At 42.4% G+C, this 22,022-nt stretch overlaps 1 protein-coding gene across 2 annotated transcripts in view; it reads left to right on the top strand.

The window, feature by feature from the left end:
- The window catches only part of AP3B1 (adaptor related protein complex 3 subunit beta 1), a 350,885-nt gene that overhangs the window by 84,937 nt on the left and 243,926 nt on the right, over nt 1–22,022 (top strand). For both annotated transcript variants that reach the window (XM_075325641.1, XM_075325633.1), the window contains exons 7-8: nt 7,313–7,495; nt 20,381–20,527. In XM_075325641.1, the coding sequence (XP_075181756.1) occupies nt 7,313–7,495; nt 20,381–20,527 (330 nt within the window). The remainder of the gene's footprint in view (nt 1–7,312; nt 7,496–20,380; nt 20,528–22,022) is intronic.

Below are 22,022 nucleotides of genomic sequence, written 5' to 3'. Positions count from 1 at the left end.
ATTGGACTGCACAGGGAGCCATATATTGTTCTTGCACAGGGGCCGCTGTCTATGTCCGCCGGTGGTCAAGAATCCTGGGCAATCAGTCACCCACGAGGCCCCATATGTGTGATATTCTATATGGCGTATTATGCCTGTGTTGGGTGCAGTGCTCATTTTCGCTGAGCAGGGTTGGATACCGGGGGGAATAGATTTGTTTGATTGAGAAATACTAATGTGAAATAGATTTTTGTTTGTGCAAATTGCATCACTAGGAAATAGCTGAGTACTTTATTATATCCAAAACGAATGAAAAAAATTAGACGTCAGAAAGTAAATTTGCTGGATGAGCGCAGAATTGTTTTTTCCACTTACGGAGACAAGAAAGGAATTTACATTTCAATCTAGAAGCAGACGTTCGCTGATAGGAATGGCTCTTTTGGCTCGCTCGTGACTTTTTCTTGCTGCTCTTTGAGGTTCTTTACTGTTTATACGTCTGATTTTTATTATATGTATATTCTAGCGGCATTTTGCAGAAGACCCCTCTGTGGGTCGTGTATATGAATACATAGGGGCTTCAGAGGCAGCGTTCACTTGTTCCAGTTGGTGGGTTTGGAGATTTGTGGACAGATGAAGGTGTTAGTGCTGTAGATGGCAGCTCTTAATGCAGTGATTAATTATGGTGGCTCTTGGCTTGCCTAGCCATGATTTCCAGCTGCTGAATGGCTTTCTCCTGAGTGAAAGACAAGGCTAGACGCATGATCCATCTTGGGGACCTTGAATGTGACACTTTGTGTAGATGTTTTTCACATAAACAATATTGGAGCCGGCATCATCTGTAGCTCCTTAGAAGAAATCAGTGCGGTGCTCCTTAAAGGGAATTTTCCAGGGATTTAAGGTTAAAAAAAACAAGTCTTAAGTATAAAAAACAGTTTAAAAATATAGCACATGCTTTCACTCGTCAGGTCCCTGTTGGCGTGATGTGTCGTTCTAGGAATATAGTTAACCCTATGAACAGACCAGAGAGTTGTTTCTTCGTAAATTGTCACTGGTTGACCCCTCGCTGCCTTGGAGGGTGATTGTACGACCTTCCCATAGACCGGTACCGCACAGGAGTTTAAAGGGAATCTGTCTCCAAGGTTTTTGCTACCTCATCTGAGAACACCATGAATTAGACCAGTGTTTCCCAAACTCCAGTCCTCTTGGCCCCCAACAAGTCATGCTTTCAGGATTTCCTTATTACTACTACTACTTCCACTGAACAGGTGATGGAATCATTATCAAGGCATCACCTGTGCTATACTAAGGAAATCCTAAAACATGACCTGTTGGGGGTCGTGAGGACTGGAGTTTGGGAACCACTGATCTAGAGGAATAAACCCTGATTCCAGCGATGTCACTTACTGGGCTAATTGCTGCAGTTTTGATAAAATCACTGGTTTATGTAGTGCAAATCTACAATTTCCCTGAATGCGGAGTTCTGTATATCCCCGACCACACCACTGATTTGGCATCATTCTATGTATAGGCAGAAAGCTTCCAATTGGTGGTGGGGGCGTAGTTGAACTACACAGCAGCAGGGTGACTAGTGTTCTAGTGATAATCTCCTGCTGAGAAAACTGTGATATCATCAAAACTATAGCAAGCAGTCCAGTAAAGAACACATCGCTGGAATCAGGATCTCTGTGTCTAGATTATACTGCTTTCAGATTAGGTGTAAAAAAACTTGGTGATAGATTCCCTTTTAAATGTCTGCAAACAGCAGATGTATTTTTTTTTTTTAAGTGTACTTGTTGACCAACAATGATTGCTAACCTGTGCATGTAGGCTGCAAGAAGCAGAAAAGAAGACACCGAGGGAACAGAGCACAGGTGAATCTAATCTACAGAATGAGGACAAGGATGGGAACATTACTACTGGATGGGCACAAGGATGGGCACATTGATACAAGATAGAGACAAGGATGGATGCATTACTACAAGATGAGGACAAGGATGGGCACATTACTCCTGGATGTGCACATTACTACAGGATAAGGATGGGGACATTACTACAGGATGGGGGACATTACTACAGGATGAGGACAAGGATGGGATTATAGCTACAAAATGGGGTCAATGATGGGCACATTACTACAGGATGAGGACAACGATGGGCTCATTACTGCTGGATGGGTACATTACTATAGGATGAGAATATGGATAAGCACATTACTACAGGATGGGAACATTACTACAAGATTAGGACAAGGATGGGAACATTGCTACAAGAAGGGGTCAAGGATGGGCACATTACTACAGGTTGAGGACAAGGATGAGCACATTACTGCAGGATGGGCATATTACTAAAAGATGGGGACAAGGATGGGTGCATTACTACAAGATGGGGACAAGGATTGGAACATTACTACAGAAAGGGGGACCAGGATGAACATTACTACAAGATTGTGACACAAATGAGCACATTAGTATAGGATGAAGACAAGGATGGGAAAATTACTACAGGATGGGGACATTACTAGAATTTGTTGGCCAAAATTACTATATGGTGCTAATTGTAAGATATTACTTAAAAGAAGGAGATAAAATGTAAAAATTAAAAATTTTTTTACCATTAAAAATGGCTTTTTATATATGAACAAAAAAAGTGCACGTTTGTGATCGCCACATCCGTAACGACCGAAGCTATAAAACCGTACCATAACACATACACTGAATGCTATTTTTAAAATATACTAGCAAAATATTTTCAAAATCGGTGATCCAAAGGTGTATAGAAGTACATGGTATCACTAAAAATGTTACTATGTTCTGCAAAGAATGCAGCCCCTCAAATTTTTTTTTTTTATTTTTTTTATGTGCGGCCCATATACTCAGCAGAGTTTGAGACCCCCTGGTCTAGCTGCTCTGATTTCTCACACAGGTAGTAGGGACCCCCTGATCTAGCTGCTCTGATTTCTCACACAGGTAGAAGGCACAGACATAATAAATGCCTGTCCTTTCTTTATGTAGCATGTGCTCAGAAGCAATCTGGAGTCTAACAAGCTGCAAGGAATTTAAGGGCCTCTAAAGTCTTTTAAAAAGTAACTACACTTTTGGTAAATGTCGTGAATGTTTTTCGTAATCACGATATGAATTAAATCGTTCTGTAACTTTCTAATACACTTTCTGGTTTAATACCAAACTGTTTTCAAGAAATGTGTCTGTGAATGACGACGCTTTTGTTAATGTTTGATGCTGCACGGTTGTAGAGAGCTAGCCTTGCACTAATAAATAATTACTATTGTATCCAGTCTGGGCACATCTTTTCCCAAAAAAAAACAAAACACATCTTTGAGAAGACAATTTTTTTTTTTTTTTGGACAGATTTCTATTTCTATAATGTTATTTATAATGCCCATCTACTTGAAAATACCACCCCAAGATAATGCCAGCCCTCTGCAGTCTACTTTACCTTGGCTGGTGGTCAAAAATAAGGGGGACACCATGCCATTTAAATAGTGTTTTACATAAATAAAAAAAAACCTGCTTGGGATCCCCTCTATTTTTGATAGCCAGCCAAGGTAAAGCAGACAGCTGGGGGTTGCAGCCCGTACCTGTATGCTTTACCTGCGCTGGCTTTCAAAAATAGACAGAACCCACTTAACTTTTTTTTTTTTTTTTTTAAATCTGTTTATTTATTCAATTTCCACATGTTTGCAAGGCAATTGCCCCCTTTTCTTTCTTTTTTTCCTGCCCCCTAGCCCTTACTATGACTATTTTACAGCACTAAAGTGTGGGTCTCCATTCACTTATATGGTGTTCGAGGTCTGGAGGTCAAGTTTGGGTCTTGAACCAAACGTTTAACTAAAAGCCTTCCAAACTTCCACAGGTCCGCTCACCCCTTGTTATGAAGGATGTCCCTGCTATACCCTTAGCTTGTGAGCACAAGCCTTTATATTATAGATTACTGTTAACCGGAGGCAGAACATTGCGTGCGCCATTGTATTGTTGTATTTTTAGGTTTCTCTTCTAATCGGCCATGAACATTTGCATTGACTGTTGTGTTCCTTGATTGTTTACCTCTAGTTAGTGGGTGATTTGGGCATAGTAATGAGCTCCCACACTATCCGTTGCATAACCTTTCTCCTAATTAACTCTTGGCATGATGATGTTGTAGATGGGTTTTATCTTCTTGTGCGCGTGGAGCTTACTCTATCTTTTGGCCTTTTTCATGCTATGAATGACAGCAAAAGCAAATTATCCTAACATGCCTGATGTATTTTATTTAGTTCCTCCAAATAATCAGAAGCTTGGTTTGTGGATTGAGTTGTCATCACGCTGGTACCAGCAGGCTCCAGTATGTGGACGGGGCTGGAGTCAATAAATGCAACTTCACGCTTATACTGATTGGTAATTCATAAAATCCCCCAAGGACTTCCAGCTTGCTTAGCATAATAACAAGTATATATTCTGCGCCGTTTTCTTTTTGTTATGTTGGGTGCATATTAATATACAGAATGTTGGCCAAATACTACAAGAAGGGAAAAAATATATTAATGTTGGTACAAATAACAATATTTTTTTTCTTTAAAGACATTCATCAAATTGTGTTTTCATTCAATTACTATTTAAAGTCATTTGGGAAATTGCCGGTACTTACAAGTAATCCTGTTTGCTTCCAATGAATGAAGCCTTTATGTTCCCTGGGGGTTGTGTTTCGCTCTTAATATTTGTGTATATGTTGCAGTGTTTGTGCTGTATTTATAGCACGGCCTCGTGATATATCGGTATGTGCATTATTCACGCTTGGCTGGCGGTTAACATGGAATATAAGCCCCTTTATCCTTCTATATATGTCCTCATGCCATTGCGAGGCATAAACGGATTCCAGATATTATACTCTTATATCTATGACCCGGAAGCTGAGATATAAGGAGTAGTTTGGCTGGAGATGTGACGATGCGAAATAGAAGGAATTATATGGCTTTCCTTTATGAAATAAAAGTTTTGTTTCAGGATTATCTTAGACTCGCCTATAGGACACTGCCTCAGATGTCACATCATCTATGATGAATATGTAATAATTACCTAATGAGCACTTTCATGAGTACAATTAAGCAGTGACGCTCTGCGGGTTTGATGATGGTCGCATCGCCTAGGTTTTGTTTCTTGCCTCGCCCTGGGTTCTGTTTCTTGCCTCGCCCTGGGTTCTGTTTCTTGCCTCGCCCTGGGTTCTGTTTCTTGCCTTGCCTAGGTTCTGTTTCTTGCCTCGCCCTGGGTTTTGTTTCTTGCCTCGCCCTGGGTTTTGTTTCTTGCTTCGCCCTGGGTTTTGTTTCTTGCCTCGCCCTGGGTTTTGTTTCTTGCCTCGCCCTGGGTTTTGTTTCTTGCTTCGCCCTGGGTTTTGTTTCTTGCTTCGCCCTGGGTTTTGTTTCTTGCCTCGCCCTGGGTTTTGTTTCTTGCTTCGCCCTGGGTTTTGTTTCTTGCTTCGCCCTGGGTTTTGTTTCTTGCCTCGCCCTGGGTTTTGTTTCTTGCTTCGCCCTGGGTTTTGTTTCTTGCCTCGCCCTGGGTTTTGTTTCTTGCTTCGCCCTGGGTTTTGTTTATTGCTTCGCCCTGGGTTTTGTTTCTTGCCTCGCCCTGGGTGCTTTTTGCCTCGCCCTGGGTGCTTTTTGCCTCGCCCTGGGTGCTTTTTGCCTCGCCCTGGGTGCTTTTTGCCTCGCCCTGGGTGCTTTTTGCCTCGCCCTGGGTGCTTTTTGCCTCGCCCTGGTTTTTTTTGTTTTTTTCTTTTGCCTCGCCCTGGGTTTTTTTTTTGCCTCGCCCTGGGCTTCTTGCCTCGCCCAGGTTTAAAAAAAAATCTTTAAATGGAAAGTCTTGAGTCTTTCATTTATTAATAACTAAAACAGCCTGCAATCCTCCTTTTTATTAGATCTGTTTTTTATTTGCTGATTTGTATTTATTTTAATTCTTCTATATGTACAGGACTAGGGGGCGGCTATGTTTAATCTGCAGTTTACGGCATTTAGAGGTTTACATCCCACCAGCCACGTACACATTAGGAAGCAATAGGCCCCAGCTGGGAAAATATAGAGGTAGTGAATGCGAGCTGTGTAAAAGACAGTGTAGAGACGGGGAGGAGGTGAGCTGTGGTACCATTTTATTGTGACTGGAAGATCCTTCATTCTCTAAATATTGTCTATGCCTTTTACTTTAATCCTGAAGCCAGAAAAAGGTGATTCATACAGAACAAGAACTAATTGCCTGATGTGAGTCTCCATAGCCAGTTTGATGACTGAATTATATATATAATATATATAATATAATATAATTATATATATATATATTTCTGGCTTCAGGATTAAAGTATTATATATAAAAAATATATATTTTTTTTATATATATATTATATTATATTATATTATATTTTATATATGTATGTGTGTGTATATATCTTGATTTAATTAAGAGGTAATTTTCTGCTGACACATTCACTTTTAAAGGGCTTTTCCTTACTTTCAAAGTTATTGTAACTGTCGTTTTAATTTTTATTTAGTAAATCAATAGTACACATGAAAATAAACAACTTTGTAATATATCTTATCAGACAAATCTGCTACTTTCTCTGCCAGAATTGATCAGTCATTATCACAATTCTGCGGTGAAATCTGTGTTCAGTGAAGAAGACTTTTCCATTACTAAAGTAAAAGATGGCAGGTGGTGCTGATGAGATTCTATGATGATGCGGTAAGGGAGGAGCTAGAGACTGAGGGAGGAGCTAGAGGCAGAGCTCCGCCATCTCCCTCTTCTTTTTACATAGAATCTCATAATGAATGATAAATTCTGGCAGAGAAAGAAGCAGATTTGTCTGATAAGATATATTACAGAGTTGCTTATTTTCATGTGTGCTACTAATTTATGAAATAAAAATTAAAATGATGGTTATGGTTTAAGCTCTATGGTCCAGAGAGAGTTAATAATAATAAAAACATAAAACTGTATTCCCCTCCAGGAGCAGCACCCTCCTGCACACTCAGTACTGTACCATGGTCTGCCTGCATTATATTTGGTGGCGGGCGAGCTGTGACCCTGGTCTGCCTCATTATATTTGGTGGCGGGCGAGCTGTGACCCTGGTCTGCCTCATTATATTTGGTGGCGGGCGAGCTGTGACCCTGGTCTGCCTCATTATATTTGGTGGCGGGCGAGCTGTGACCCTGGTGGGTAGACAGCAGCAGTTGCTGATCGCCTGCAGGAATGGAAGATCCTGGTTTCAATCTCTCTGATGTTTTTATGCCGGACTGTCAGAAAGCTTTCTTCATGCACAGTGACATTATATAACCTTTTTTCTGTTTTTCTCCAGCTTGTTGCAGGTAGTGTTGTGATGGCTTTTGAAGAAGTTTGTCCAGATCGTATCGACCTAATTCACAAAAATTATCGTAAGCTCTGTAACCTGCTGGTGGATGTGGAGGAATGGGGACAAGTGGTGATAATTCACATGCTGACCCGCTATGCTCGTACTCAGTTTGTCAGCCCTTGGAAGGAGGTATGTATGCAGAGTGATGAAACATTGCTTTGGTTTCTGCTCCATTTTACTGTGACCTCATATTTTTATTTAATTTCCTACTTGAAGATCATTCGTGCTTGTAAACACTTGCTGTAGTATCATTCATACAGATTTTTTTCATTATTTTTGCATATAAAGAGTTGCTCCAGGAATATGTGGGAATGACTACTTTCAAGTCGCCTAGAGGATGACTGGGGTAGAGGATGACTGGGGTAGAGGATGACTGGGGTAGAGGATGACTGGGGTAGAGGATGACTGGGGTAGAGGATGACTGGGGTAGAGGATGACTGGGGCAGAGGATGACTGGGGCAGAGGATGACTGGGGCAGAGGATGACTGGGGCAGAGGATGACTGGGGCAGAGGATGACTGGGGCAGAGGATGACTGGGGCAGAGGATGACTGGGGCAGAGGATGACTGGGGCAGAGGATGACTGGGGCAGAGGATGACTGGGGCAGAGGATGACTGGGGCAGAGGATGACTGGGGCAGAGGATGACTGGGGCAGAGGATGAGCTTGTGCTCCTTTGCTCCATTCCAGATGTGACACCGCAGAGCCCTGATGTCGGGGTTCCTGCAATCTCGCCCAAAAGCTATCAATAATTTATTCCCATAAATGAAGCGTATCCTAATATTTTGTGAATTGCCCCTTGAAAGGAACCTGTCATGTAAAAAAAAAAAACGCTATAAATCTAAGGATTTGTTGTTAATCTGTTAACTCCTAAGCTGTTCATCCGCTGTACTAAAAACTGGGCTACCGAAAAGAAATGACCTTTATTCCTCCTGGCAGCCTCCGGCTTTCAGTCATAGAGGTGCATCTGGCGCAAGTTCAGTCTGCGCTTTGTGCATCGTGAGTGGTGGCTGTCACCACGTCCCTGGGACTGACAGCCGACTGCAGTGCAACAGTACGGTCAGCTACGGTGTGGCGCAATTACAACTGCCAACCATTATGTACTGAACGGTGACTAGCCGTGCCGCTCTGCTTCAGTCTGTTTTTTTATATCCTTTTATGATTTTAGGTTTAATAAACTGACCCCATAGTAAGTGTAAGTGGAGTGCAGCACTCACGTGAGTGCGTCTACTCATTCATTTTAGCGATTTAGGGGGATGTTCAGAAGTTTTTTACTGATCAAAATGTCAGGCCTTTGCAAAAGTAATTGGAAATAATAGTAAGACTTTAAAGGGATTCTCAGGTCATTAGATTTCGATGACCTATCTTCAGTCCGATGATATTGATGAACAAATTGGTGGGAGGTGATAAAGGGTGGTTGCTATATGGAGGTTGTGACTGCATAGACCCCCTCCCCTCCTTTCCAAATTAAAGGGAATCAGTCACCAGGTTTTTGCTCCCCCATCTGAAATCAGCACAATGTAGGAATAGAGACCGTGATACTAGCGATGTGTCACTTACTGGGCTGTTTGCTGTCATGTTCCTAAAATCATTGTTTTCTCTGCTGCAGATCTAGCAGTTATACAGAAATCATCAATATGCTGGACTACCTGCAGCATAACAAGTAGTCCTCTAATGATAATCTACTGCTGATTATCAAAATTACACTAAGCAGCCCAGTAAGTGACAAATCGCTGCAATCAGAGTCTCTGTCTGTATGTTATGCTGCTCTCAGATTAGCTGGAAAAACCCTGGTGACAGATTCTCTTTAACTGCTAAACAATAAAACTTCGAATCATCCCTCTTTTCCCATTCCAAAAAATAAGACGTTAAAGAAATTAAAAGCATATGTAAGCATTTTGTTATCACCCTGTCTATAAAAAAAAAAAAATCACACTAAATGTTATAAAGATAAAAAATGTCAAAACAGTTTTTTTTTTTTTTTTTTTGAGGTCATGTCGCCGCAATCAAAAAGCAGTATGCCCCCCAAAATGGTACCAATAAGGCTGGGGACACACAGGCATTAATGCGAGTCAATCACATAACACTCGGCTCCTGCTCTGCTTGAGTGTAAGCAGAGTGTCATGACGCTGTGATGCGATCCTGTGATCACAGCACAGTGAGATTCTCGCACTGCACTTGCATTCCACCGGTGTGATGCAAGTGCAGTGCAATGTTTCTCTCGCACCCATAGACATGTATGGGTACGAGTGAAAACTAATCGGATTCCATCCGCAGCATGCTGCGATTTGTTTTCTCGGTCCAATTAGGGCTGGGAAAAAAAATTGCTTATGGGAGTGGGCCCAGAGAACAACATGGGTCTAGGTGGAACGTGATTTTTTTTTTTTTTATTTTTTTTTTTATTTTTTATATAGCTTTCCACTTGCTCCGTTTTTCTTGCAGTGTGTGCTTAACCTAAAATCTACAGCTGGAGCCACACAAAAAAATGAGCCCTCTTCATGTTCCCTCGTCTGAAATACTAAAAGTTTGAGGCCTGGTGGCCCAAATCCAATCAAAAACAAAATTCAAAAAGATTGTTTTGGTTTTTTTTACTTCATTTTTGCCCACTTTGAATTACAGTGCCTACAAGTAGTATTCAACCCCCTGCAGATTTAGCAGGTTTACACATTCGGAATTAACTTGGCATTGTGACATTTGGACTGTAGATCAGCCTGGAAGTGTGAAATGCACTGCAGCAAAAAAGAATGTTATTTATTTTTTTTATTTTTTTTTTTTTTAAATTGTGAAAAGTTTATTCAGAGGGTCATTTATTATTCAACCCCTCAAACCACAAGAATTCTGTTTGGTTCCCCTAAAGTATTAAGAAGTATTTCAGGCACAAAGAACAATGAGCTTCACATGTTTGGATTAATTATCTCTTTTTCCAGCCTTTTCTGACTAATTAAGACCCTCCCCAAACTTGTGAACAGCACTCATACTTGGTCACATGGGAAAGACAAAGGAGCATTCCAAGGCCATCAGAGACAAGATCGTGGAGGGTCACAAGGCTGGCAAGGGGTACAAAACCCTTTCCAAGGAGTTGGGCCTACCTGTCTCCACTGTTGGGAGCATCATCCGGAAGTGGAAGGCTTATGGAACTACTGTTAGCCTTCCACAGCCTGGACAGCCTTTGAAAGTTTCCACCCGTGCCGAGGCCAGGCTTGTCCGAAGAGTCAAGGCTAACCCAAGGACAACAAGGAAGGAGCTCCGGGAAGATCTCATGGCAGTGGGGACATTGGTTTCAGTCAATACCATAAGTAACGTACTCCACCGCAATGGTCTCCGTTCCAGACGAGCCTGTAAGGTACCTTTACTTTCAAAGCGTCATGTCAAGGCTCGTCTACAGTTTGCTCATGATCACTTGGAGGACTCTGAGACAGACTGGTTCAAGGTTCTCTGGTCTGATGAGACCAAGATCGAGATCTTTGATGCCAACCACACACGTGACGTTTGGAGACTGGATGGCACTGCATACGACCCCAAGAATACCATCCCTACAGTCAAGCATGGTGGTGGCAGCATCATGCTGTGGGGCTGTTTCTCAGCCAAAGGGCCTGGCCATCTGGTCCTCATCCATGGGAAGATGGATAGCACGGCCTACCTGGAGATTTTGGCCAAGAACCTCCGCTCCTCCATCAAGGATCTTACGATGGGTCGTCATTTCATCTTCCAACAAGACAACGACCCAAAGCACACAGCCAAGAAAACCAAGGCCTGGTTCAGGAGGGAAAAAATCAAGGTGTTGCAGTGGCCTAGTCAGTCTCCTGACCTTAACCCAATTGAAAACTTGTGGAAGGAGCTCAAGATTAAAGTCCACATGAGACACCCAAAGAACCTAGATAACTTGGAGAAGATCTGCATGGAGGAGTGGGCCAAGATAACTCCAGAGACCTGTGCCGGCCTGATCAGGTCTTATAAAAGACGATTATTAGCTGTAATTGCAAACAAGGGTTATTCCACAAAATATTAAACCTAGGGGTTGAATAATAATTGACCCACACTTTTATGTTGAAAATTTATTAAAATTTAACTGAGCAACATAACTTGTTGGTTTGTAAGATTTATGCATCTGTTAATAAATCCTGCTCTTGTTTGAAGTTTGCAGGCTCTAACTTATTTGCATCTTATCAAACCTGCTAAATCTGCAGGGGGTTGAATACTACTTGTAGGCACTGTATATAGTAAACTAGCTGTACTACCCGGCTTCGCCCGGGTTAATAACTGCTGCTAACAAAATAGAATGTATTAACAAAAATGTATTCTGCACACAAAAACTACAAAACAAATAGATAAAAATGTAATTATAATGTCTGTCTCCCCCTCTGTATATATCTCTCTGTCTCTCTATCTCTTTGTCTGTCCCTTTCCCTGTCTGTCTCTTTCCCTTTCTTTCCCTGTCTGTCTCTTTCCCTGTTAGTCTGTCTTTGTCTGTCTCTTTGTGTCTGTCTCTTTCCCTGGCTGCATTGTGACATGCCAACATTCCATATAAGGGCGTGGCTGCGCATTCTTCTGAAGTTCTGGCTGCACTGTCGCTCCCAGCTCCATTCGCTTTAATGGAGGCAGGTTTTTTGGTGAATAGCTGTAAAGAGCGGGGTTAAAATTTACCCTCAAAACATAGCCTATGACGCTCTCGGGGTCCAGACGTGTGAGTGTGCAAAATTTTGTGGCTGTAGCTGCGACGGTGCAGATGCCAATCCCGGACACACACACACACACACACACACACACACACACACACACACACACACACACACACACACATTTTTATCAATGACAGAAGTGGAGGAAAAAAAAAGCACAAACACAAAAATTGTCCTGGTTATGCAGGGGTCAATTTTCCTCTTAGCCTGGTCTAGGGATAAGGTGGATAAGATGCAGTACCGGACCCGTCCTGTGGATGGGAGATGGCGCTGTTTCTACAAACAGAATTATTTTATTTCCAGTGATTGGTGAATATTAGTATTTCTAGTTTTCCTCTTCTCCGCCCTCGACATCCCCCCCCCACCCCCCCAATTATTATATTTCCATAACAAGATTTCTTGAGATGCCCAAGAGGTTTTTAATTTGGTTTATTTGTCTGATTATGGATCAGAATTTCGGCTGTTTATATGTAAATGTGAGATTTAAGGAACAATTAAACGTTGACAAAGTAGATTGCAGCCTTAGCGATTGCCGCGCATTCCCCATAATTCTTCTAACTGACATATTTCATGATAAATAGCGGATGCCAAGTCACAGCAGATTATACAGTGCACTGGCAATTCATAGCGCTGTCAGGGAGAAGACCGATTGACTTTACATTTACATATTAATGAGAAGATTTGTTAAGAGGGTGCTTGACTATGGAAAATAACAGCGTATTTATAGGGCACAACATTTCATAAATAGAGCTGATGCAGGAAAATGGAAATTAAACCTTTTTAGGTTAATGAATTCTAGAGATTAGTCAAATGAACGTTCGCAGATTTAGTTGTATCGGGATCTACCTTGCCGATGGCGCACTCTTCCTTTGTGTCAAGTTTCACAACCGTCTCTCTCAGACTAATGACTTCCCATCCCATGTGATTTCTGTTTTCTCAGTGAATTGATATTGATGGTATGTTGATTCCCGAATAACTTGGATGTGAGGGGGAGAGGAAAAAAAGCACAGTGCCACGCATACCAATGGAGAGGCGGGCAATGAACGGGGGCTTTTGGCGCTCAGTTTAAAGTCTAGGATAGGGGAGTATTCAATATTACTCTTAAGGTTGTGAGTGCATAGACCCCCTCCACTCCCTTCGAAATTAAAGGGAATTTGTCACTAGGTTTTTGCTCCGCCATCTGAGAGCTGCATAATGTAGAGACAGAGATCCTGATTCCAGCGATGTCACTTACTGAGCTGTTTGATGTCATTTTGATCAAATCATTGTTTTCTCTGCAGTTTTACAGAGCACATGAATATGCTGGACTTCCTATCAGCACGCCAGGTAGTCCTCTAATGATAAACTCCTGTTGATTAAACTGTGATTTTTATCAAAACTACACTAAGTAGCCCAGTAAGTGATACACCGCTGCAATCAGAATCTTTGCCCCTATGTTATACTGCTCTCAGATTAGTGTGCAAAACCTGGTGACAGATTCCCTATAAACAGAATCTGTCAGCTGGTTTTTGCTACCTCGTCTGAGCACAGCATGATGTAGGCAAAGAGATCTTGAATGCAACAATGTATCACTTAGATCATTGGCTGCAGCCATTCTGATGCAGTGAAAGATTTTAGATTTTGTATGTAGCAGAGCTCTGAGAGCTGCCCCCACCCACACCAGGCTTTAGGTGTATATTTTCATGGACTGAAGCTGCTAATCACAGAAGGGGTTGGAGTCAGACTACAGCTCACACACTGCTCAGACCCACTAATGATCAAGATAAGAAGCTTAAACTAACATTGCAGGTGAACAAAAGCAGACTACGAGATGAGACAGGAAGGGCTGAAATTTGTGATTTAACTTTTGCAGCAAGCTGAAAGTGTCCCTTTAAAGGCTTGGTTGGTGGGTGAGACTATGAAAGCCACGGTAAGGCGACGATCTATGGCCACTGATTGGCTGCAGCGGTCACTTGACACTCATCTGCTGGTTGTAGAAGCCAGGAGCCGAGGAGAGAGCGTGCGTGCGTGCGTGCGTGCGTGCGTGCGTGCGTGCGTGCGTGCGTGTGTAGATCTAAAATTTTGTATGTATGTACCGGTATGTGTATATAATTTGTTAAAGAAGCTCTTTAAGGGGTTGGCCAGTAATTATTATATTTTATATATAAAGTAATAAGAACAGATATAATTTAAAATGTATTTAAAGAGTTTAGAAACTGTTAAAGGGGTTGTCCACTAATTTATATTAATTCATATTGGGGACATGATGGTCCTAAAGTAGTAATAGTTAATAAAGTAAAATAAATTATTACTATATTTTTTATAGGATTCCATGCGCCCATTTTAATGAATACTAATTATTATATATTATATTTAAAATAATACAATATATAATGTAAAATGTATTTGTATAGTTATTGAAAGTGTTAAAGGGATGGCCCACTAATCTATAATAATTCAGATTGGGCTCCTGGTGGTTCTATAAAAATAATGATTAAAAAATCATTTATTTAATTTCTTATTATTTTAGGACCACAGTGTGCCCAATTTGAATTAACATAAATTGGTGGAATCCCCTTTTTAACCCCTTCACGACCATGGACGGATATATCCGTCATGGAGCGTGTCCCGTTAAGCCCCGCCCCCTGCCACGGGCAGGCGGCGGCGGTCGGCACACATATCAGCTGTTTTCAACAGCTGACGTGTGCCTGCTAGCCGCGGGTGGAATCTCTTCCACCCGCGGCCATTAACCCCTTAAATCTTGCTGCCAGTCTGGCAGCAAGATCTAAATGCGCGCGGCCATGTTTTTTACTTACCACCACCCCCACCGGAAGTCACGTGCGTGATCACGTGACTATCGGTGGTTGCCATCGTAGCACAGGGTCATGTGATGACGCTTGCAGGTATAATGTTTCACTTTCGTTTTCCCTCGGCACGGAACAGAGGGAAAAAGAAAGTGACTGTATCTGCAGTTTACAGCTGTATAGCTGTGATCAGCAGATAGATAATAGCGATCGGATTGCTGATCGCTGTAGCCCCCTAGGGTGACTAGTAAAATAAAAAAAAAGTAAAAAAAAAAATTTTAAAAAATAAAAAAAACCCTAAAAGTTCAAATCACCCCCATTTCCCCCCATTGAAAATTAAAGGGTTAAAAAAGAAATAAATATACACATATTTGGTATCGCCGCGTTCAGAAATGCCAGATCTATCAAAATATAAAATAAATTAATCTGATTGGTAAACGGCGTAGTGGCAAAAAAATTCCAAACGCCAAAATTACGTTTTTTGGTCGCCGCAGGTTTTACGCAAAATGCAATAACAGGCGATCAAAACGTAGCATCTGCGCAAAAATGGTACCGTTAGAAACGTCAGCTCGAGACGCAAAAAATGAGCCGTCACTGAGCCATAGATCCCAAAAAATAAGAACGCTACGTGTTTCGGAAAATGGCGCAAAACGTGCGCCACTTTTATTCGACTAACTTGTGAATTTTTTTTAACTCCTTAGATACAAGTAAACCTATACATGTTTGGTGTCTACAAACTCGCACCGACCTCAGGCATCATTCCCACACATCAGTTTTACCATATAGTGAACACCGTGAATAAAACATCCCAAAAACTATTGTGCCATCACACTTTTTTTGCAATTTTTCCGCATTTGGAATTTTTTTTGCTGTTTTCCAGTACACCATATGGTAAAACGTATGGTTTAATTTAAAAGTACAACTTGTCCCGCAAAAAACAAGCCCTCATATGGCAAGATTGACTGAAAAATAAAAAAAGTTACGGCTCTCGGAAGAAGGGGAGCAAAAAACAAAAACGCAAAAACGGAAAGTGCCCCGGGTCTGAAGGGGTTAACGGTTTCTATAACTATTATTGGTTGAAGTGATTGGTAGAAACTTATTTAAAAGTATCCAGTTGTGACTGCTGCAGCTAATCCGTGTCCACACTGGTCTTCTGTCATACTTTACTGACCTCACAGCTGATCACTATTGCTGCTAAGGCAGCACGTGACCACTGGGGGCAGTGTTTGGCTGCAGTGGTCTCCTGCAAAATTGGTAATGCGAGCAAAAAACATAGTAGTGGTGCTGCACTTTGCCACACAGCTGCTAAAACATTTTTGGCGATTTGCTGAGTGGAATGCCTGTAGATAGAAGTGGCGAGGAGGGGGGGGCTCTTTACCGCCGACCATTGTAGTGAATTCGGCATTGATTCTTGCCGGTCGGTCACTTTACAGGGAAGTGATAGAGAATGTTTGGATTGCACTGTGACCCGGCGGAGACACAAGAAGACATTATGTGGCATTATACTTGCCGATAAACAAGATCCATCAATTATGGCTGTATTTTCTGGGAGCCGCCATACTCCGTTAGCAGAGACTTGTTTCTTTCTTTCCTATTAATGAAATTCTTAATTTGCATACTGCCAATGAAGACAGCGGCTCGTGACCCATAACACTGACAGCGCGCAGTAAGCAAAAGCGTGATGTGTTTCATTACAGTAATTGCATTACAAATCAACGCTGGTGGGTTTTCTTAATGGAATTTTTCTACTGTTAAAATAAGGATCAGAGGAAGAGACCGTCTCAAACCCTCCCCCGGTGTTTCCCACAGCGCCAGGAGTGATAGAAGTTTTCTGTAAGTCATTGGCAGGAGTTGGATAATGTTGGGTGAAATGTGGCTTAGCTACTCAAGTGTTCAGCAATCCGTGAGCAACTCGGCATTTAGGACTTGTAGGCGTGAATCCTGGGGAAAACAGAAAAGCTGCTTTTGGTAAAAGGGGTTGTCCATGTTCGCACGCGCTCTACCAGCCTCTACCCTTGGTATAAACCACCGGAAACCAATATTGAATGCAGCCACAGTCTGTCCGTCTGACATCTACAAGGCCATTTTAACTTCCTTGGAACACTTGTCTCCCGATAATTGTCCCGTGTGAGTGCACCACAAGCGAGAACAATGTCAGCCTGAGAGACCTATTACTGATTATTCTGTGCTCATAGGAAGGGTGGCCACTCAGTCTGCGCAGGAAATCCCCATCGGGAGCTTCTTCCTTGTCTGAGTGGCTTGATGTAGGGCAGAGACCCTGATTGCAGCCATGTGTCACTTACTGGGCTGCGTAACGAAGTGCGGCCACTCAGGCTACACAGGAAATCTCACCGGGAGATTCTACCTAATCTGAAAGCAGTTTGATGTAGGGACACACATCTTGATTGCAGCCATGTGTCACTTACTAGGCTGCTTGCTGTAGTTTGTATAAAATCACTTTAATCAGTAGGAAATTATTTTTAAGGCTCCACTTTGGTCTGATGATAGGTAATTCAACCATGTCCCTTCCACTGATTGGCAGCTTTCTGCCTATGCACAGAAAACAGTCAAGCTCAGCATTTGAATAACTGTCAGATCTGCTGCAAATGTGTGATTTTATAAAAATGACAGCAAGCAGCCTGGTAACCAACATATCGCTAGAATCAGGATCTCTGTCCCTACCTCATGATTTCTTGGTAAAAGCCTTGAGGCAGATTCCCTTTAAATTAGCCAGTTGGATGTCACTTACTGCCCACCATCATCTAACATAAACCCAGCTGTAATCTTTGTGACTGGAAATGTAGCAAGTCTGAGAACCAAGATGGTCATTTTTTAATTGCCTTTTAAATTAAAAAAAAAAAAAAAAAGTGATCCTGCTAAAATCTATGGGGATCTTTTGGACATTGAACCTTTTGGACTATACTTCAGATTACCTCTTTTTTACCCCTTTATCGTCTCTGACAAACATTTAAAACAATTTTCTGTTTGGCAAAACAAAAAAAATAAACCAATAAAAACCTTTTTTTGAAAAAAATAAATTTCCAAGATCAAAAATAAATTCCTGATTTGTTCTAAAAGCTGCCCCCCCCCCCCCTCCGCAGGGCGTGTTTGGTATTGCAGCACAATGGTTGACATTTAGCTTTCCAGGACTTTTGTTCCTTTACGTTGGTGACATAATGTTACTTTTTGGCACTGCCTTGTAACCTGTGGACCCAGACCTGCCCTGCTATGCCTAAGGCCTCTTTCACATGTCCGTGAAAATTACGCATGTTTTTCACGGACGTGTCAAAGGTGCATATTGTCCTCAGTGAGCCGTGTTTAGGGCACACGTGTGTTCTCTGTGTGTTATTCGTGATAACACACGGAGAACAGGAACTTTCTGCTCACCTGTCCCTGGCTTCGCTGTCCGTGGTGCTGATCTTCAATGTCCGGCCCTGCTGACTCCCCGCTGCTGCTTCTGGCCCGCAGTGGAGTGAATATGCAATGAGCATAATGAGCGGGGGTCAGAAGCAAGTGACAGCATCGGCAGAGACAGCAGGGCTGGGGAAGGTGAGTATAGAAATTCCTTTTATTTCACAGACACGTATGTTTTCTCTGGTGCGTGTCACACGGTTCACATCCGTGCGGTCCCTGTGACACCCGTGATGCCGGAGAAAAACTGACATGTCTATGCGTGGAGCACACGGGCACACGTATGCTCCACACTGACACTCGTTCCATGGCAAAATACGCACGTGTGTGCAGACCCATTGGGTCTACGTGTGCCCGTGTCTCCGGCAATGGACCAAACACGTGCCGGAGACACGGACATGTGAAGGAGGCATAAATCTAATCTGTAAGGGAAAAGTCCAGAATGTAAGGGAGTCTGATACCATGTGCTTCTCCTAAAAATAAAATGTCACCGTTTACGGTCATAGAAAAAGTTGAGAAATCTGTAAATATGTTACTCAGATTCTAAGATGGAAATTTGCTCCTCTGCGACTTTTCCGGCTTGTTTTTCTGACTTGATTTGTTTAAAGTCGATAGATCACCAGATTTCATAATAAAAGTTGGATGTACTATTGCATAGATTTTTTTTGGACCGGATTCGGGGGGTGTACTTACTTTGAAAATCCTTGTCAAAATGGCTTAAGAATCTATATATTAAGATTAGAGTTTTGAGACCACCTAAAAAGTAATAGAGCTCATGAGTTTGTGTATTTGGTCTCTGTTGAAGCTAACTGATGTCTGCAGCTTGTACTGAACGATGAGCGATTCCTGCAGAAGGGAGGAGCAGTGAGGAGCTCCCAACCACACTATGGAGCGGAGACAGAACACGTGGAATAATTACACACATAAAATGCTCATTTTAGTATCTAGATTATACAGCCATCCTGTCATGGGATTTTTAAAGTAAGTACATCAGCTTCATCAGGTCTAAAGGTGGTGTCACACACAGCGACTGCGACGTCACTGCTAAGTCACCATTTTCTGTGACGTAGCAGCGACGTCCCGTTGCTGTGTGTGACATCCAGCAACGACCTGGCCCCTGCTGTGAGGTTGCCGGTCGTTGCTGAATGTCCTGCTTCATTTTTTTGGACGTTGCTCTCCCACTGTGAAGCGCACATCGCTGTGTGTGACAGCGAGAGAGCGACGAACTGAAGGCAGCAGGGAGACTGCTTCTGGCAGCCTGCGGTAAGCTGTAACCAAGGTAAACATCGGGTAACCAAGCGAAGTGCTTCGCTGGTTACCCGATATTTACCTTAGTTACTAGCGTTCGCCGCTGTCAGTGCCGGCTCCCTGCACGCGTAGCCAGTGTACACATCGGGTAAATAAGCAAAGGTTTGCTTATTAACCCGATGTGTACTCTGGCTAGGAGTGCAGGGAGCCAGCGCTAAGTGGTGTGCGCTGGTAACCAAGGTAAATATCGGGTAACCAGCGAAGGGCTTTGCTTGGTTACCCGATATTTACCTTAGTTACTAGCGTTCGCCGCTGTCAGTGCCGGCTCCCTGCACGCGTAGCCAGTGTACACATCGGGTAAATAAGCAAAGGTTTGCTTATTAACCCGATGTGTACTCTGGCTAGGAGTGCAGGGAGCCAGCGCTAAGTGGTGTGCGCTGGTAACCAAGGTAAATATCGGGTAACCAGCGAAGGGCTTTGCTTGGTTACCCGATATTTACCTTAGTTACCAAGCGCAGCATCGCTTCCACGCGTCGCTGGGGGCTGGTCACTGGTCACTGGTGAGATCTGCCTGTTTGACAGCTCACCAGCGACCATGTAACGACGCAGCAGTGATCCTGATAAGGTCAGGTCGCCGTTGTGATCGCTGCTGCGTCGCTACGTGTGACCCTAGCTTTAGATATGTTTTATTAATGTAAGCAATTTGTAAAGATTCACTTTAAGTCATCAACCCTGATGACTTATTGTCTTTAACAACAGTCTGTCTGTCCTAATCACTATCCATATACCATTTTAGAGAATTTGGATTTTCCCTCTATGGTCCATCTTCTATGAATCTATTAAAAAAAAAAAAAAATGATAAAAGTTGACTGATCCGAACGGATTAACTCTTCCAGGATGAAATAGAAGAGGCAAACAACTTTTATGAATCTGATGAAGATAACGAGAAGCCGACTGATCAGAAAAAGCCGTATACGATGGATCCAGACCACAGGCTGCTACTGAGGAACACCAAGCCTCTGTTGCAGAGCAGGAATGCTGCGGTAAGACCGGGCACGTACCAGCTGGGAGCTTCTTGGATGAATCATTTTAAGTATTTATTTATTATTTTTTTTTCTTTTTACAACTATTGGAGGATACAGGATATGGATGGATCTTTTTGGGGGGCTTGTTTTCTTTTTTACTTTAAATGCATGTCTTTTTGCGTAGAATAATATTTGCAATTTGGTTTCATTCTAATTGTTATCTCTTTGTTACACTATTGCTGGCTGCAGAATGATGTAAATGAGAATCCATCACTGAACTTTTTCGGTCACAAGATTTTATATCTTTTCTCTTCCTTATTCTGATTTATGACCATGTGACATTTAAGCTCGGCTTTGTTCCTATATAGTGGTTGAGAAGAACTTAGAAGAGGAAAGATAGGCGTTTATAAAACTCTCAAGTCAGAACATGCTCACTGTCAGATCCTCAGTTCACTCATTTGGCAGCCAGGAATACTGGAACACTGAAGCTATAGTATACAAATGCTGCAAAATGAATAATCGCAAAAAAGCACATACATCTAAATAAAAAAATAACTAAAAATTGCCCCATAGGTGTTCACATACTTTTAAGGTTGTCAGATGGGTTCACATCTTTTTAATTCTTTTCTTCTTTTTGCAGGCATGTTAGAGTATACTTTGTGGAATAGTCTCAACATAGACAACTAAGGCTGAGGCCACACGGGGATTAGTGCGAGTGCTTGCATGACACTTGGTACACACTCACAGCACAGCGGGAGCCGAGTGTCATGCGACTGTGGTCCGATCGTGCAATCAGACCACAGTTGTGGAAGGGAGGGCCGGTGCTGCGGAGGAGAGGGAGGGATTTATCTCCCTAGCTCCTCTGTTGCCGGCTGATGCGAGAATCGCACTGCTCTCGCGTTACAGCGCTGTAACACGTGTGCAGTGCAATGTTTCGCTCGCCCCATGGACTGGCATGGGTGAGAGTGAAACAGGATCGCATTCCACTCACCGCATGCTGCGACTGTTTTCTCGTCCGATTAGGGCTGAGAAAATAATTGCTCATGAGAGCGGGCCCATAGAGTTATATTGGTCCGAGTGGAATGCGTGTGTTTTTTTTTTTTTTTTTAGTTTTTTTTTTTTTTTTTTATCGCATTTCACTTGCACCGTTTTTTTCGACGTGTGTTGTAGGCCTTTCTTACCTATAGTTCCCTAAGCACTAGGCATGTGCTGGTCCTGTATGCGGCCCTCTTTTTCTGTACTACATAGTAAAGCGTGGTCTGGGACATTTTCCCAGGCAGTGGGACATATTGAAACATCGTACTACACAGTGATGTTTTTTCCATTGGTCATCTATGGCGTACGAATGCTATATAGTGGTGGCATATTTTGGAGAATAGCTCCCCATAAAATGAACATGGTGCACAGCAATGTCTAAACGACATGGCTGTGCACATCTTTCATCTTACTTCACTTTTTAACCTCCACTACTCACTCAACCCCTTCCTAATCACGGTTTCCCCTCAGTAAAATA

Source organism: Anomaloglossus baeobatrachus, chromosome 1 (assembly GCF_048569485.1).
Source record: "Anomaloglossus baeobatrachus isolate aAnoBae1 chromosome 1, aAnoBae1.hap1, whole genome shotgun sequence".
Taxonomy (NCBI): Eukaryota; Metazoa; Chordata; class Amphibia; order Anura; family Aromobatidae; genus Anomaloglossus; species Anomaloglossus baeobatrachus.
The sequence above is the reverse complement of the archived record's forward strand: the minus strand, read 5'-3'. Positions and strand labels throughout refer to the sequence as shown.